The sequence below is a fragment of the Schistocerca serialis genome, chromosome 2 (genome assembly GCF_023864345.2).
Source record: "Schistocerca serialis cubense isolate TAMUIC-IGC-003099 chromosome 2, iqSchSeri2.2, whole genome shotgun sequence".
Lineage (NCBI taxonomy): Eukaryota > Metazoa > Arthropoda > Insecta > Orthoptera > Acrididae > Schistocerca > Schistocerca serialis.
The window spans coordinates 285,007,733-285,025,820 of record NC_064639.1 but is presented as its reverse complement, the minus strand read 5'-3'; the positions used below and the strand labels follow the sequence as shown (position 1 = coordinate 285,025,820).

At 42.4% G+C, this 18,088-nt stretch overlaps 1 protein-coding gene across 1 annotated transcript in view; it reads right to left on the bottom strand.

Moving 5' to 3' along the window:
* Window positions 1–2,444: 2,444 nt before the first annotated feature.
* LOC126457049 (division abnormally delayed protein-like) overlaps window positions 2,445–18,088 on the bottom strand; it is a 632,657-nt gene continuing 617,013 nt past the window's right edge. The window contains exons 8-9 of the mRNA XM_050093039.1: window positions 8,916–9,078; window positions 2,445–4,397 (exon numbers count right to left, since the gene is read on the bottom strand). Of these exons, the coding sequence (XP_049948996.1) occupies window positions 4,225–4,397; window positions 8,916–9,078 (336 nt within the window). The 3' untranslated portion in view covers window positions 2,445–4,224. The remainder of the gene's footprint in view (window positions 4,398–8,915; window positions 9,079–18,088) is intronic.

The following is an 18,088-nucleotide window of genomic DNA, read 5'->3' as shown; positions in this document are numbered from 1 at the left end:
TCGAGACAGCTACCGATCACTGTAAAAATCTGAAAGACTATGTGTTCTCCATTAATTTTGGTCATCTTTGATTATTTCTATATGTCACCCCCTCCCTACCTAAAGGTGCTATAGTTATCTTATCAAAACAGTACTGTTTCCCCACATATGAAGCCATATGTGTACCAAGACTGGAGGAATGCATAAGTTTATGAAGTCTGATTTAAATTGGTCCTTATGTCCCAGACTTGTGTTACTTCTTTTCTTTTGGTAGTGGTGTAAAGTATTGTATATAGTTCTCTCTCTCTCTCTCTCTCTCATGTATAGGATGGAGCAAACCTGTGTCATGAAATTTTAACCCTAAATAGCTGATACCAGTAGGAATCAAAATTACTAATGTTTAGTTTATATATATATATATATATATATATATATATATATATATATATATATATATAGAGAGAGAGAGAGAGAGAGAGAGAGAGAGAGAGAGAGATCTTTCCAGATAGTAAGTCCCACTCATGTACCAAGTTTAGTTGAAATTTCTCAAACCATTGCAGACTTATTGCCCCCCGCCCCTCATATCTAAGTGTGGTAGATGTGTCTTACATGGCACACAATACTTTTAACCCATAAGTTGTAAGTGCATGAAGTTTGATTGAAATAGTTCTAGCTTCACAGACTTTTTGTCTTCTCCACAACCTCATGCAATTGCCATTGTGTGCTACACCCACAGAATTTAATTCTAGGCAGTTACGTCATACCTGTATTCCAGATTGGAATGCCTGGAACATTTTAACCATAGTTGCCATCACTTTACCAGTTCCTAGTTTGCTAGGGACAAGTAGCGTCTATGACATTATTATTGTTCCCCTGCATAAATTCACAGATGTTCAGTTGAATATAATGGGCTTTTCAGTTTTCGATCTGTACTAGAACATACAGGATGACAACTATTGAACTATATGAAATTAAAATCATCATAACTTCTGAAGAGTTTGGGTTAGCACATTCAAACTGCCTGGTTGGACACAGCGCATGATGGGAATTAGTATGTGGCACATTTGGGGGACTGAAAATCCACATTTCACAACCCAGAAGTCTCTTGACCCTCAACGGCTAACATTGTGGAGTGCAACATCCACTCATGGAATAAGTGGTGCAATATTCCTTGATGGCACAGTGACTACTGAGTGGTATGTAAAGGTTTTGGAAGAAGATTTCATCCCCATTATCCAAAGTGACCGTGATTTTGACAAGGTGTGGTTCATGCAAGATGGAGCTCGACCCCACCGAAGCAGAAGAGTTTTTATGTCCTGAAGGAGCACTTTGGGGACCACATTCTGGCTGTAGGGTACCCAGAAACCACTGGCATGAGCCTCAATTGGCCGCCATATTCTCTGAATCTAAACAAATGCAACTCCTTTTTGTGGGCTATTAAAGACAAGGTGTACAGCAATAACCCCAAAACCATTGCTGAACTGATTATAGCCACTTAGGAGGTCACTGACAGCCTTGATGTTCCAACACTTCAGCGGGTCATGCAGAATTTTAGTATTCATTTGCGCCACATCTTCGTCAGTGATGGCAGGCATATTGAATGTCACAACCTAAATTCAAATATCTGTAGCAATGTTTACATGTAGAATAAAGTGTGTGCATGCCGTAATTTGTAACTAATTAATGTTTTCTTTATATAGTTCAATAACTGTCACCCTGTACATACATACATACATAAATGATCGGTCATAACTGAGAAAAATATTTCATCTTCACACATTGACCTACGACCATAAAATAGATTTTCCGTAGTTCTGTGCAACTGAAACTCATAAAATTAAGCTTACATTTGAATGTTCGTTTGTTCTTGCAGTAACACGGAGGAAAGAGCTGCAAGTCTGTACAACTCGCCACTCTGTCAACAATAGCCGTGTTTGGGCCATCAGCTGTTCCTTCTGTTAACATGGAATAAGTCCATAAAAAGTGTCAGTGACAGCAACATTTGTTTTAAAATTCTTATTAAATTGCTTGTAGTCTAAAATGACGTTGTTCTTTCCACCATTTTCCAAACACTACTGACTGATAGAAACAGGGCCTCAGTTTGTCAGCTGTTCATCCAATGTGAGAATGAAATGTCGTGATTTTTTAAAGTTATTCAATGTCTCATTACATGGTTAACTTAATTTTGTGAACATTATGCCCAGGAGGGAAAGAAACAGGAAGGTTCTTGACTTGCTGTGCACAACAGCACATGGTTCTCAGTACAAAGTAATGGCAATTGACATCTTCACCATACTCAATCAATTATTAGCACTGTTTTACCACTATGAGAAGATGAGAAAATGTAGAATTCCATGTATCCATCAGCTTATAGTAAACATGTTTAGTTTCTACAACTTCTGGCCAATATGCCATCCCATGAAACCATAATTTCCTACATAATTATTTTAGAAAAGTACACCATATTATGTCAACAATTTATTATTTTTTTCATTAAATACAACCAGTGTAGAATATCATATGCACAAAATAATTACTAATATGTTGTCATGATCAAAATTCAAACAAATGGTAGTCAATTTCATACTATGATGTAACACACCTCATCCACTGTTTGCACTATGGGACCAACAGTTCCTAAGGACATCATTCGCCATAATTTACAACCACCACACATGTACAACCACTAATCTTCGAAACGTTTATCACAGTTTTTTTTTTTTTTTGCTTCTCACAACAAACTCAACATGCAAATGTTGAGCAATAAAATCACGAACCATCAACATATATTACATTTTTAAAGAAAAATTATCGTCCATTCATATTACTAATAAACTAAATATCTATTCGTCCATTCGTCTGCTATATCTTGTTTGCTTGCAGTCTGGCGATTGTCATATAGCCAATAGAGCCAACTCAATGCTCCACTAAATAAGTACCAGAAGGTGAGATTCTTTTGTTCGCTACGTATGTCACTGTTCAGCTAAAAAGTGTTAAATTAGGCAACTTTCATTAAGCTGAACTGATTCATCATACAACACAAAACAGACATAAACTTTCAAAATCCATGAACTAACAATATTACATTAGTAGATACTCTATCATGATGTTGACTGTGCGAGTATATTCAGCACTGAAACAATTTTGCTGAATTGTTATTTATGTAGAGGTATGATTAGGAAGCGAAACTAAACTAACAAATCAATGCTGCCTTTTGTTGCGATAGTTAGTCAGGATGCCAAAACAGGTTTGGCCTTGCTATAGTGATTAAAAGAATGAAAAACATAAATAAATAGTCATGCTACTTAAATTGTGGATACAGACAGCTGCTATTTTTGCCATAATTGATTAATACATCTTAATTATGGTTATGTTCTCTTATCTGTCAAATTTAGGAAGTATTCCCATAAATATTGGGGTACACTAAAGACTGTGCGTTCTATGCACGGTCAATGACAAATTCCTTATCACCCGAATTTGTTTTCATTCACAGAATGAATAGAAACTGAAGATTTGTTCTGCCATTGCAGTCTGCTGGTGGTATACATATTTTAGGCCGTTCTGATGGATTACTTCCTGAGAACATAAGATCTGAAAGTGCCACAAAGAAACAGTTAAATAATTTAAGGTCAGGTACTCTGCGTCTTTTGGAAAATAACACATTTTCCTCATAGCATATTTTACAGAACTCACTAAATTTTGCCTATAAAACTATTTTCTACAACCTAATTGTTTTTATTGTTGTTGGAACATTTTGGGTGAAATCATTTTGGGTATCAGGTTGTGTCATCTTGCTGCCTTCCAGCCATTTACAAAGAAAGACAATATTTCAACTGTCTTTACAATGGTCGTCTTCAGGGCAACGAAATATTACTATCGTCACACTGTGGAGAACTGCTCCAAAGATGGCTGAGCTGTCAGTACAGTTTTGTGGATTTTCTTTAGTGCAACAAAATGATGCAGTCAAATATAATACCCAAATAGATCTTATTCGAACTGACTCTGACCCTGGAAACCTATGCACTTATGAAGGAAATCTATTTATCTGTGAGTGTAATAGGGTGGCCGTGCTTCATCAACATGGTGTGTGTAAAGTTAAACTCCTCTCAGAACTTGCAGCGACAATCTCTAATGGCTCTTCTGCACCACTCATGCAGCAAAAATGGAATTTGTAGCACTGCTTTTTTTCCGCCTGTTGTTATCCACCAAAATGCAGACTGCTTGTTGGCCAGGGTGAGTTCGTCTCTAGCCGTCTCTGTGACACAGCACTGTAACAATTGCGCCATATGCGATGAGCAGAAGACTCCATGACATGGGCGCCCTGCGGCCGGCGGAAGACTCTGCTGGAGGTTTGTCGGCGCCGACTCCTGGTGACACCTGCACATTCTCTGTTGCACTTCGGTCTCCTCCTTCTGGCACTGCAAAATGAAATGGTTGACATGTAGTTAGACATCGCTATAGTGTATATCAAATATGGAAATTTTGTAGAAATAATATCAATGTCCCACAAAATATTCATACATTGATATTATGCTGCTGATTTATCGACAATATTCATACATTTATATAATTGGAACCCACATAATTGTGAGCTTGCTGTAATACCTAGAGCTAACACCCCACTACAACAAGTTTATAAAACACAGAAACCTAGACTATGTCCACCCTGCGACAGGCTAAGAGCATTTGCAGGTGCCTTTATCAGGCAACTAGTTGAGCATGAAGAGCCTATGATAACATTGTGGGATGTGCTGTAGTCTGGATTTCACCGCAATCACACGCATTGCTCCTATCATATTGGAAGGTATTACTAAACTGACTTTGATTCTTCCTACTCCAAATCTGATTTGAGTGATCGTAGTGATTTCTCTAGCAGTGCTCTTTCTGGGTTTGAAATGGTAAGTTGTCATAGAGTACATGATTTGAGATGTGGCACGCTTCTGTATATTTCATGTCTGCTGTGACATAGCAGCACTATTCCAGCCAGTATGTGGCAAATAAACTTATTAAAACCAAGATTCAGAATTGCATTCATATGAATCCACAGCTTGTGTATATAGTAACTACTTAACTATTTTTTCATTCACTTAGACTTCTTGGGAGTCTATAAATTCCAAATGTATTACACATACACTACTGGCCATTAAAATTGCTACACTGCCACTGTCCAGTTTCTGTATTTTTTGGTCCACTGAAGACATGCAACTTTTTGTACCAATGTGAGCAACAGCCTTTTTCTAGGCACCCTACTGCAAATATCCATTGCATGCTGCTCTCTTGGCAGTGTTCACTCTGAAAGTGGCTGAGATGGACCTGTAATCACTGACAGCAGCAATTCCTCTGGGGTTTGAAAGTATAACTGACAAGGCCTAACACTCCTATCCAGCTGCATTAGGAAATTTTTACGACAACTGTTCCTATGGTGTCTTACAGGGCCACGAGAGACACATCATTCCTTGTAGACACTTTGAATACACAGCGTTACAATAATCCCAAATGACCTACAGACCTGGTGCCAGTGTTTCAATGAACGCCACTTTGGCTACTTGCTTGTCCCTGAGCCAGTGGGCCGGCTGCTGTGGCCGAGCGGTTCTAGGCACTTCAGTCCGGAACCGCGCTGCTGCTATGGTCACAGGTTCGAATCCTGCCTCGGACATGGATGTGTGTGATGTCCTTAGGTTAGTTAGGTTTAAGTAGTTCTAAGTCTAGGGGACTGATGACCTCAGATGTTAAGTCCCACAGTGCTCAGAGGCATTTGAACCATCTGAGCCAGTGGTGCTCGTGTAGCTAGATGGTGACCCATCCAAGAACTGAGTCTAACATTGCAGGGAAGTGGTGTTTCCAAAATGGCACTCCGTGTTCATAAACTATCAATGCAGGCAGCTTCGTTCACTGCATGGTCAAGGGCACATCTGTCCAACACAATAGCTCTTTTCTACCATTCTCTCACATCTCCAAGTCAACCCACCTGACTGTGCGGAGAATAATGTGGCCTTTAGATGCGCAGTTGACAGAGCACGTGTGGGGAGAATGGTAGAGGAAGGGGCTGCAGGCAGGTGCTTTAGGAAAAATGCTGAGCACTGGAGGGAAGTGCCATTCGAAACGGAGCCCTAACCTCACATATTTTGTAAATATTAAGTGGAGCCGCTCCACGCCCACACTTGCATGTTGACGATTCAAGCTACTCCACTGCAAATGCAACGAAAGCAGTGATTTATTTTCGCCTGGCTTGTTAACAGTTCGTAGCTTTCAGAGAAGCGTTATGAGTCGGAAATTGTGAGTAAAATCTACATTTCTCCTATTGCCACGTTAAAATTTGCTTTTTTTGCCAACACGCGGCGGAGTTTACTCAGTGTCACCTCACTAAGTTGTGGACATGCAATTGTGAAAGAATTATGAAACAGTGATTTATTAAGTGACGAATTGAGGAAAAGTAAGGTAAATATCTTGCGATAAAGCGCATCCTCAGTACAAAAATAAACTTGCAACATATTCACTTGTGGTATAAAACCCACAGCATTTCTCATTTGACCAGCTATCGATGGCCCTTTAAAATTACGTTCCTTCATCGAAAAAAAGTCTGTAGTTTCTGGAATAACAAGGTAAATAATGAACTTCTGCATAATAACCATATGTGAAAATGAAAATACTCCCCTATTTGCATGCTACCATTTGGCAAAATCTCATTTCAACAAACGCAAAATCATAGCAACCCTCATTTTTCATTGTGCGCTTTTTCGAATTTCGCACAGCGTCTTTCTTAAAAGGCAACGGCCTTGCCGCAGTGGCTACACCGGTTACCGTGAGATCACCGAAGTTAAGCGCTGTCGGTCGTGGCCGGTACTTGGATGGATCACCATCCAGGCTGCTACGTGCTGTTGCCATTTTCGGGGTGTACTCAGCCTCGTGATGTCAATTGAGGAGCTACTCGACGGAATAGAAGCAGCTTTGGTCAAGAATACCATCATAACGACCGCGAATGCGGTGTGCTAACCACACGCCCCTCCTATCCGCGTCCTCCACTGGGGATAACGCGGTGGTCGGATGGTCCCAATGGGCCACTTGTGGCCTGTAGACGGAGTGGAGTGGTCTTCCTTAAATGCAAATATCACAATAACTAAGGCTATTAACGAAATGACGCGCATGTCATCATGAAGCTGACATATAGAGCTATACGTAACGCACAAGTGAAACATTTTTACCGAATAGTTTCTGTAAAATCGTTTGAGAAAGATTGCAGGGTATGCACCTCGATTTCGTCATTGCCAACTGGCTCAACGGCATGTAAATGTGGTCGGCCTCCCCTTAGGAGCAAACGAAAAGAATGAACTCGCCCTGCACGTTGGGGAAACTGATTACTGTGCACTGGCCACTGTATCCTGTGTGGACTCCACACAGACAACAGATTTGGATGACTTACGGCGGTGGTGGTACCAGTACTGCACCAGCTGCAATGCTTCAAAGAGACCGGTGCGCTCTTTTTGTCTCGTTGACTTACATTTTACACTACTGGCCATTAAAATAGCTACACCAAGAAGAAATGCACATGATAAACGGGTATTCACTGGACAAATATATTATACTAGAACTGACATGTGATTACATTTACACGCAATTTGGGTGCATAGATCCTGAGAAATCAGTACCCAGAACAACCACCTCTGGCCGTAATAACGGCCTTGACACGCCTGGGCATTGAGTCAAACAGAGATTGGATGGCGTGTACAGGTACAGCGGCCCATGCAGCTTCAACACGATACCACAGTTCACCAAGAGTAGTGACTGGCGTATTGTGATGAGCCAGTTACTCGGCTACCATTGACCAGACGTTTTCAATTGGAGAGAGATCTGGAGAATGTGCTGGCCAGGGCAGCAGTCGAACATTTTCTGTATCCAGAAAGGCCCTTATAGGACCTGCAACATGAGGTCGTGCATTATCGTGCTGAAATGTAGGGTTTCGCAGGGATCGAATGAAGGGTAGAGCCGCGGGTCGTAACACATCTGAAATGTAACGTCCACTGTTCCAAGTGCCGTCAATGCGAACAGTAGGTGACCGAGACGTGTAACCAATGGCATCCCATACCGTCACCCCGGGTGATACACCATTATGGCGATGACGAATACACGCTTCCAATGTGCGTTCACCGCGATGTAGCCAAACACGGATGCGACCATCATGATACTGTAAACAGAACCTGGATTCATCCAAAAAATGACGTTTTGCCATTCGTGCACCCAGGTTCGTCGTTGAGTACACCATCGCATGCGCTCCTGTCTGTGATGCAGCGTCAAGGGTAACCGCAGCCACGGTCTCCAAGCTGATAGTCCATGCTGCTGCAAACTTCGTCGAACTATTCGTGCAGATGGCTGTTGTCTTGGAAACGTCCCAATCTGTTGACTCAGGGATCGAGACGTGGCTGCACGATCCGTTACAGCCATGCGGATAAAATGCCTGTCATCTCGACTGCTAGTGATACGAGGCCGTTGGGTTCCAGCACAGCGTTCCGTATTATCCTCCTGAACCCACCGATTCCATATTCTGCTAAGTGTCATTGGATCTCGGCCAACGCGAGCAGCAATGTCGCGATATTATAAACCGCAATCGCGATAGGCTACAATCCGACCTTTATCAAAGTCGGAAACGTGATGGTACGCATTTCTCCTCCTTACACGAGGCATCACAACAACGTTTCACCAGGCAACGCCGGTCAACTGCTGTTTGTGAACGAGAAATCGGTTGGAAACTTTCCTCATGTCAGCACGTTGTAGGTGTCGCCACCGGCGCCAACCTTGTGTGAATGCTCTGAAAAAGTAATCAATTGCATATCACAGCATCTTCATCCTGTCGGTTAAATTTCGCGTCTGTAGCACGTCTGGTGCAGCAATTTTAATGGGCAGTAGTGTAGAAAGGAACAGAGAAAGAGAGTGGCGCTCACCTATGGGTGCGTCCCCAGAGCCGGAGCCTTCGTCGGGCCAGGCCTCCGCGGAGTCGGCCTCGTCGTCCCACGAGTCCCCCGGCTGCTGGCCGCTGCCGCTGCCTCCCTCGTAGCGGGTGAGCGCCAGCGCGGACGGCGCCTCCGCCACCTGGCTAACCACCACCTGGAAACACCGCCACCAGCGCCGTCTCAAGAACACAGGTACGCAAACAGGACGCTACCGCACAAAACAAGGCAAGACACACAAAGAAAATCTTATACAAAGCAGCACCTCGGTTCAGGCCCAGCTGGAAAGAAAAAGCACTTTCTTACATCACGAGAAATATTGTGCAAGAAAAGAAAAATGCCTTCTCAGCCAGACAATTCCGAGTGAGCCATTTTGAGAACTGACCACACGTACAGGTTCATCAGAATTCTCCGGAGACACAGATGAAGGTAATGGCACCGCCCTGTGAGCTCTGCATGATTAAATACGACAATCCAAAGCTGGCAGAATTAGGTGAGTAGATTCAGTGTGAAGGCAACGGCAGGGAATGGTACCACGACTAATGTGTTAGTGCAGTGATGGAGACGGCATTTACTTGTGGAAAAACATGTTAATTTTTTATGAGATAAAGGTATTTTTGTACTGACCCTATTAACTAGTTTTATGACGCGATCCACCTCACTCGAAGAAGGCGAAAAGGTCATACAGGCCATTCCCCGTCCTGCAATTTGGTTCCACTGAATGTAAAAATAAACTGTGCGAAGTCTTGACACATTACGATATATAGAAAAAAATGGAAAACCATAAAACCGCGAAAAAACCATAAGTTTTTATTTTATTTTTTAACTGAACTTAACTTCTGAGGTCATCAGTCCCCTAGAACTTAGAACTAGTTAAACCTCACTAACTTAAGGACATCACACACATCCATGCCCGAGGCAGGATTCGAACCTGAGACCGTAGCGGTCGCGTGGTTCCAGACTGTAGCGCCTAGAACCGCTCGGCCACTCCGGCCGGCACCATAAGTTTCTCAAAAGATTACGTTTAACGTGAAAAATGCAAGTACTCCGTTGATGTAATCGAGTTATTAACTTCCTTTATAAATGAATGCCTTCTCATTTCACAGATCGCATTGGTCAGGTGACATGATGGGTCAGCTACACCACAGCCGGCCGCGGTGGTCGAGCGCTTCTAGACGCTTCAGTCCGGAACTGCGCGACTGCTACAGCCGCAGCTTCGAATCCTGCCTCGGGCATGGATGTGTGTGATGTCCTTAGGTTAGTTAGGTTTAAGTAGTTCTAAGTTCTAGGGGACTGATGACCTCAGATGTTAAATCCCATTGTGCCCACAACCAGATACGGGGAGAGAGAGAGAGACTGGTTCAAATGGCTCTGAGCACTATGGGACTTAACTGCTGTGGTCATCAGTCCCCTAGAACTTAGAACTACTTAAACCTAACCAACCTAAGGACATCACACACATCCATGCCTAAGGCAGGATTCGAGCCTGCGACCGAAGCGGTCGCGCGGTTCCAGACTGTAGCGCCTAGAACCGCTCGGCCACACCGGCCGGCCAGAGAGAGAGAGAGAGAGAGAGAGAGAGAGAGAGAGAGAGGAAGAGAGAGAGAGAGAGGGGCGGTGCTGTAGAGGGCAGACCAACTGAGCCACGTTTCTTCCTATGACCCAACCTACATCAGTCGTCTTTCACTTGTGAGGGGAAGCAACTGTTGTAGCAAGAACAATGAATTCGTGTTCAGTTTGTTTATGAGTGAATATTCATTTGATCGAGTATTAGTCGCATGAAGTAACCGGAAGCAAACTTCTGTCTCTGCGCTCGTAAATTAACTGTGTCAAAGCGCTCTCCTTGATGAAGCACCATCTCGTGCTCCAGGTGTTATTCGTCATGCAAGAGGAATGATGAAATCTTTTTATTGCTTTGAAATATTTATCCTCCTTTATGAATTCGAACTATTAGCACATGAAGAGATTATAATTTGTATTTTCTTTGTCAGTATGTCGAAGGGTGGTCGTGTGTCCCTTCGGCAGCCAAAGCACCTATTTAGATTTCAAGATTATTTCAAAACTTTTGTAAAGTCCGATTTTCGACATATCGCTCGCGTGTTCTCGCAAAAATCGAAAAATCACTTACAGTATCTACGCACTGAATCTGTAGCCTTGCCATTCTTTGACTCTAGTGATTGTCTGCATCTAAAATAAAAGCGGTCACTTTACTGAATTGTTAGACAGGACCTTCAGACTAAAATAATAAAAGGATACAAGTAGAAACCGATCAACAAATCACAGAAACCATAAAAAAAACAGGAACTTTGTAATAAACCAACATAAACTTTTACCAGCATCGATTTGAGTGACGATTTCTATAAGTCGTATTCGTCAATGTGGGATTAAAATCTAGATTTCCTCAACTCACTACACGTTCCACGAAATGTCGGACGAACTGCCCGACGTACGTAACTTGCTGCCACGATGTTTCGGCGCAGAGTCATCTTCAGGACTTTACCGTAGAGAATACATTGAACTCCCCTATTTCACACCTTGCCAGCACAAGCGTGGCGCAAACGGTCATCACTGCGCATGAGCTGCCTGAGCTCACGCGCTTCTGCTTCAAGTCATTGCGCTGCGTCCAGCACCCTCCGCAATGAAAACTATCTAACATCTTCATTTGGTAAAATCACATGCATAGCATGAAGATCGGTTCACAGAATTCCACGCAGTAACACTAGAAACTGCCGTCACAACTGTTATGCGTCAGGCAGTCGTATTTCCATGGCTTCATTGCTTATGAAGTTTCAAAAGTTTGACGTATGGCTCACAATTTTCGTTTCATTGTGTTTCATCTAATGACAAGTAGAAAAACAGCATTCGGGATAGTGAACTTGCTGGCCTGGAGGAGGCGAGTATACTGTTGGTGTTCACCAATGGTCTACAGAACAACGTGTGTCGTTCGTAATACGTAAATTTGCGTCACGCGCTAAGCATCCGTGAACACCTGACGCTCTGCTCTACGTCATCTTTGACATGTCCCCTAAGCGCCGAGACGTTTGGAGGACTAAATATCAATTTATTTTGTTGGGGTTGTTGTTGTGGGGGAGGAGACCAGACAGCGAGGTCATCGGTCTCATCGGATTAGGGAAGAACGGGGAAGGAAGTCGGCCGTGCCCTTCCAGAGGAACCATCCCGGCATTTGCCTGGAGCCATTTAGGAAAATCACGGAAAACCTAAATCAGGATAGCCGGACGCGGGATTGAACCGTTGTCCTCCTGAATGCGAGTCTAGTGGCTAACCACTGCGCCAACTCGCTCGGTCAATTTATTTTGTCTTCATACTCTGCCTGTTTTCGTGGAAACATTTCGAACATATCGCAGGTAAGCTAAAAGTTCATTCCTGTTCTTGTGCCGCCATCTGTAGGCAAAAATTACATCGAGGAGAGAATGTGTTCCAACAACGCCGTAATTTCAGCAGCAAACCTTCTGCCGATGAGATATAGCGAGTCCACCAAAAGCTTTTTTATAAAAAGGGAAACGACATCCGAACTGAGCAGTAAATCGTTCTTTCCATCTGAAGTGGCGCAAGTGACTTACGCCTTGGGATAAATTAGCTAGAATATTTTATATGATGAGGACACTTGCCTACAATAGGTTTGAGTAAAGACCGAAAGTTCTTGAACATAGATATTTGAAACACACCTTCGTTATGGATGTTAGAAGGCCCATCGTCTCTACATCTAGTTAATACACTGAAAGTCGTAAATTATCCACTTAAAAAAGGCGAAAAACGTACGAAAGTCTGCAATAAATTATTTATAGTAAACAAGAAACGGAAGCAGCATGTGCTTCAGCTTGTATCTGAGTATTCCTTGTGCAAATTTTCGTTTTTATTTTCAATTGTAACGGCCTAGGTGTACCCTTTCTCCTTTTCTTATAACAGACCAATCCTCACAAAATTCTTTTTTTGGCGCAACAGAAACAAACTGAGGGTAGCATGAAAAAAAAGAAAAAAACCTTGAAAACTAAAAGCAAAGCCGCAACTGCAGTGATCAGTTTTTCAAGAGAACAATGAAATGTCAGCAGTTTTGAACGGCAATTAGCAATACGGTTTAGGATAATGTAGTTCATGATTGTGCATTATTTTTAAACCACTCGTTATAGTCAATCATTAACATAAAACTGAATATAGTTTATATTTGAAGAATATATTTCCCATAATTCCAGGTTGTGTTAGGTTAGGTTAACATATTTCAAACTGGCAAATGAGTTTTTTGTATATGTTCCACTGCGCATTATTAAGAATTCTCGGCAGAGACTGTTTCCTTTATATTGTTAACAAAACTCGCCTAAAAGTCATTAATTCTATCTATATACCAATGCACCAAACGACGAAGCCCGCTTAATGCCCCTGTAAACGATCGAACAATTTGTCAGACTTCACTAGTCTATCAAATTATTTGGCTGTGTGCGGTTTTGTTTGACGTGTTTTTCAAACATAGATGGAGTCTGGCGTGTTCAGAGAAATTTTGGTTGACGGCCGATTTAACAACACGTCGGACGTTGTTTGTGTTGATGTTTCGCCGCACATGTTAGTGAGAAGGTGTTTTCCTCGCTATATCGTGAGTTTCCACAGTCGAGCAAACTACGATAAAAGACTATACGGATAAAAACAAAAGAGACTGGCAGATAACACAGGGTAGGGCGGTTGCGTTTCTCCCAGCTACAAATTGCACACGAAGACCTTAGAAAGAAAATCAGTATTCTACGCACATACAAGCGGGAGTGTAATAACGTAAGAAAGGTCGAAGCTCTTCAGTTCTTCCACAGACGAAGTGTATGTTCCCATGTTGTAGTACTTCAATGAAGTTCAATTAGATTTTCAGGGGTACATTTATCTCTCAATTTCAACCATTCCTATCAGCGTCTTGTTTTCCGTTTCTTCCTGACACACAGTGCTAATGTCAATGCAAGAAACGCTTTGACTGCATTGATAGCCATTCTCGCTAGTATCACAATAGTTTGCGACAGTCACTTTAAAAGTGAGGTTTAATTTGATAAACTGTTTTGGTACGTCTGCACGCTTGTTTGACAAACCCGTGGGTAGAAAACAGCGAATTTGACAAACAAGTTTGATCGCTTACAGGGGCCTTAAGCGAATAAAGTCAGATACACTCTACCTCACTTCATTTAATGCTGGTTTTACGATCCTGTTTTACATTCCTTTCCGTAATTATCAGTTTAGCGTCAGTGTGCTTTTACAACACATTTGTGTATCATATTTCAACAAACTGTGTCTACAAAGTTCACGTGCCTGCTTTAATGTTTGACCCACTAAGATACGACAGTGTGCTCATTCTCTCCCGACGAATACGGCAGTGTTTGGTTCCCAGTTTGCACTGTTAAGCACGGCAAGATCAGGCTTTCCCTGTGACAGATATCGAACGAACTCAAAGACACGCTGTCTAGGATCGTGCAACGGAAATTCTCCGGGATATTACATGGAAATCACTGGAAAAAAGACTACGTATATCTCGCGAAAGCCTGTTGCGTAAATTTAGAGAGCATCTAAAAGAAGAGGTCTGTGCGACCATTATACTGCCACCATCGCATGTATCGCGTAGAGATCCTCAGAAGAAGCTGAGAGAGATTAGTTAACGGACAGAGGCACACAGTCAATTTTCTCTTGCTCGGTACAACATCGAAATTTCATGGGTGAAATATTTTAACCCCATCTTGATCAAAACTGGAGTACGCTAAGGCGACGAATTATCGCCAATATTGTTCAACCTACTGCTGGACAATGTAATGAGGGAATCGGAAAAAGAACTGAAAATCCGAGAACATTGGGAACCAACGCGACTGAACAAAATAGAAGTATCAAAGCTCGCTTTAGCAAACGACTTTGCCACACTCTCGGATGGCGAAACAATAACAACTAAGCAAGTAGAAATACTAAAAGAATGTGCAAAAAAAAGGCAAGATAAAGACAGTTACACATTTCAAATATCTGGATGAAATCCTCGAAGCTGCAGGAGGAGAAAAGATCTCACAGAAGACTCGACTACAAAATATGAAGAGAGCTTACGGCAGAACACAAGACATATATATAAATATATATAATAAGAAATGCATGTCCATTCAAGCAAAGATCAGACACTACAACACAGCAATCAACCGTGAAATACTAAGTGAGACACTAACACTTCATAGGAAAAACGACATGGAAAGCATACTGAAGGAAAAAGTCAAAATCATGAGACAAATTCTCGGCACAAAGCTGACAAAAGAGGGATACAGATTACACACTAGGGAAACAACAGAGGAGATGTCAAACCTAGCAGCAAATGTCGGAAAAAGAAAGTTAAAATTCTTCAGGCACATCAGCAGGCGACCACCAAGAAGACTCACCAACAGAGTTCTGAGATACGTACAAGGTGTCAAGTCAAAAGTAACATGGATCACATAAGTTAAACTTGACCTAGAGAAAGCACAAATCGATCCAATGGAAACTGAAGACAGAAACGTATACAAAGACAAGAAATGCAACTGGAACGTTAGGTCAGAAAATGAAGCCCCCAAGGAAACCAGGGACAAAGTGGGCTGAGGATTGAAAGAGTCTGCATGGAGAAAAAATGTGAGAATCGTGGACGAGGAGAAATAATGCTCAAATGAGGCAGATTTCTTTGCGTTATCCTACAGGGTCTCGACGCAAATAATAATAATAACAATAATTAATTTATTTACATAGTCCACATTGGAGCACTAAAATCAAACATAATACAACAGAGTCTACAATAATTAAGTTTAAGTCTTAGCAGTCAGCAATTTCTTCGTTTCCCAAAACTTCTTCATTCGCTGTGATCTGGCTGCTCGTTTTTCTGCAGATATGGCATACTTCTTCCGTTCTGATGATAATAATAATAATAAATAATAATAATAATAATAATAATCACCAATACTATAAAAACACAAACAATCTTTTTGACAGCTGAGAAGAGACTAAATATCTACATCTACAGCCATACTCGCGCATGGTTAACACTGTACACATACATTCCACATATGTTTACCTACACAACAACGAAAACGTCAAACTAAATTGACTAATATAAATCGCTAAATTACAGAATTCTCGTTATTTTTGGAACACATCTCGAGCATACAGCCTAAGTTAGTACAGGTCCAAAAGTACTTCAGTTTTATGATAGCCTTATTATTTGTAAAAAGCACACTCAGTAAACTCTGCGAACAATGCGAATATATGAAAACTGTAGTACTCTTCGGCATTTATGAGAGCAAGTAACATGATTACAGGGTCACAGTAGTTTGTATAAAGGTCCTTCTGTGTGTGTTCTTTGTAAGCGGGTTTACCAAAGGTTAAATTTGAGATGGAAGAATAAGTTTTGAAACTCATCTGTACATTAATGTATTCGTACCGTAGATACACGATCAGACAGTTTTAACACGTCGCTTCATACGCCCACGTTCAGAAAAAAAAAAAAAAAAAAAAAAACAGAAGACCTTGTACGGCTAGGCATAGGACGATCATATTCACAGTTCATGTTCATTAGAATGTTCTGCAGAAATGGTTAACATTTGAACCTTGTCGGTTCGCGGGTTCAATATCAACATAGATATCGCGGCTTAACACCACCCACCGGTAAAACCTACCTGCGGCAATAAACCGAAGGTAACGGACCACCATGACTTGAGCAGACGTGCAGGACGCCTCGCAGACGTATGCGCGAACCGTACCGCCGGATCAGTGAGTTTGAAAGAGGGCGCGTTATTGGCATGAGGAGAGTGATGCTTCCATCCGGGAAATACCTGTTCGTGTTTCGGCAGTGCAACCGGTGTGTGCAGAATGATTCACGGAAGGCCGTACAACACTTCGACGTGGGTCAGGTCGCACCACCCAGACCATTGCAGGACAGATCTGCGTCCTCCTCGGATCAGGCGCAACAACAGAACAGTGTAACACATCGTACATTATCAGGGTTGACAGTCCGTCGCCGTTTATTACGGCATTGGTTACGTGCGCTTCGTTTACTTCTCCACCTATCTTTGACGAATGTGCAGAAACATGCACGACGGCAATGGTGTGTGGAAGACATCACTGGGGACAAAAGGGCATCAGATAGTGTTTTCAGACGAATCCAGGTTCTGTCTGAAAATGATGGCCGCATTCTGGTTCGCCACAGACAGGGGGAGCGGCATCGCAGTGATTGCATTCACACGAGACACACAGTACCAGCTCAAGGCCTTATGGTGTGGGGTGCTATAATATTGGGTGCAACCACAAATAACAGTTGGTGCATGTCCAGGGCACTGTGGCCAGTGTAACCTGCGTGAATCACATGCTGCGACCTGTAGCCATACTCTTTCTGCACAACACCCCCGACACCATTTTTTAGGAAGACAATGCACGACCACGTGTTGCTGCCAAACATGTGCCTTCTTGGTGACACAGGATATAAGCCTTTTGCCCTGGCCCGCCAGATCACCAGACTTGTCCCAATCAAAAATGTGTGGGGTATGGTGAAATGACAGGTGCAGCGCTGTGACCCATTGACAACCACCACATATGAACTTGGGGAATGCAGCATGGATGGCTTACCACAGGCCGGCCGAAGTGGCCGTGCGGTTAAAGGCGCTGCAGTCTGGAACCGCAACACCGCTACGGTCGCAGGTTCGAATCCTGCCTCGGGCATGGATGTTTGTGATGTCCTTAGGTTAGTTAGGTTTAACTAGTTCTAAGTTCTAGGGGACTAATGACCTCAGCAGTTGAGTCCCATAGTGCTCAAAGCCATTTGAACCATTTTTTTTGCTTACCACAGGACGCCATTCGCGCCTTACACGCGCCGATGCCATCACGCATGGAACAAGTTATCAGGGCCCATGCCTACTAGGCAACAGGACACGTGCTGAATCGAGGTGACTGAAATGCTAATTATTTCTGTAGAACATACTAACGTACATGTCTTGTGAATATGAACGTCCTCTCTCTAGTCTTCAAGCTGATCTGTTCTTTTTTTCCGAACATGAGTGTAGTAGCATCAGTGTGCATAAAAGACAAGAGATTATACGAGGGTGAGTCAAATGAAAGCCTTAAATATTTTTTTAAATATTATTTACTGTGCAGAAGTGGTACAAAGCTGTATCACTTTTCAACATAATCTC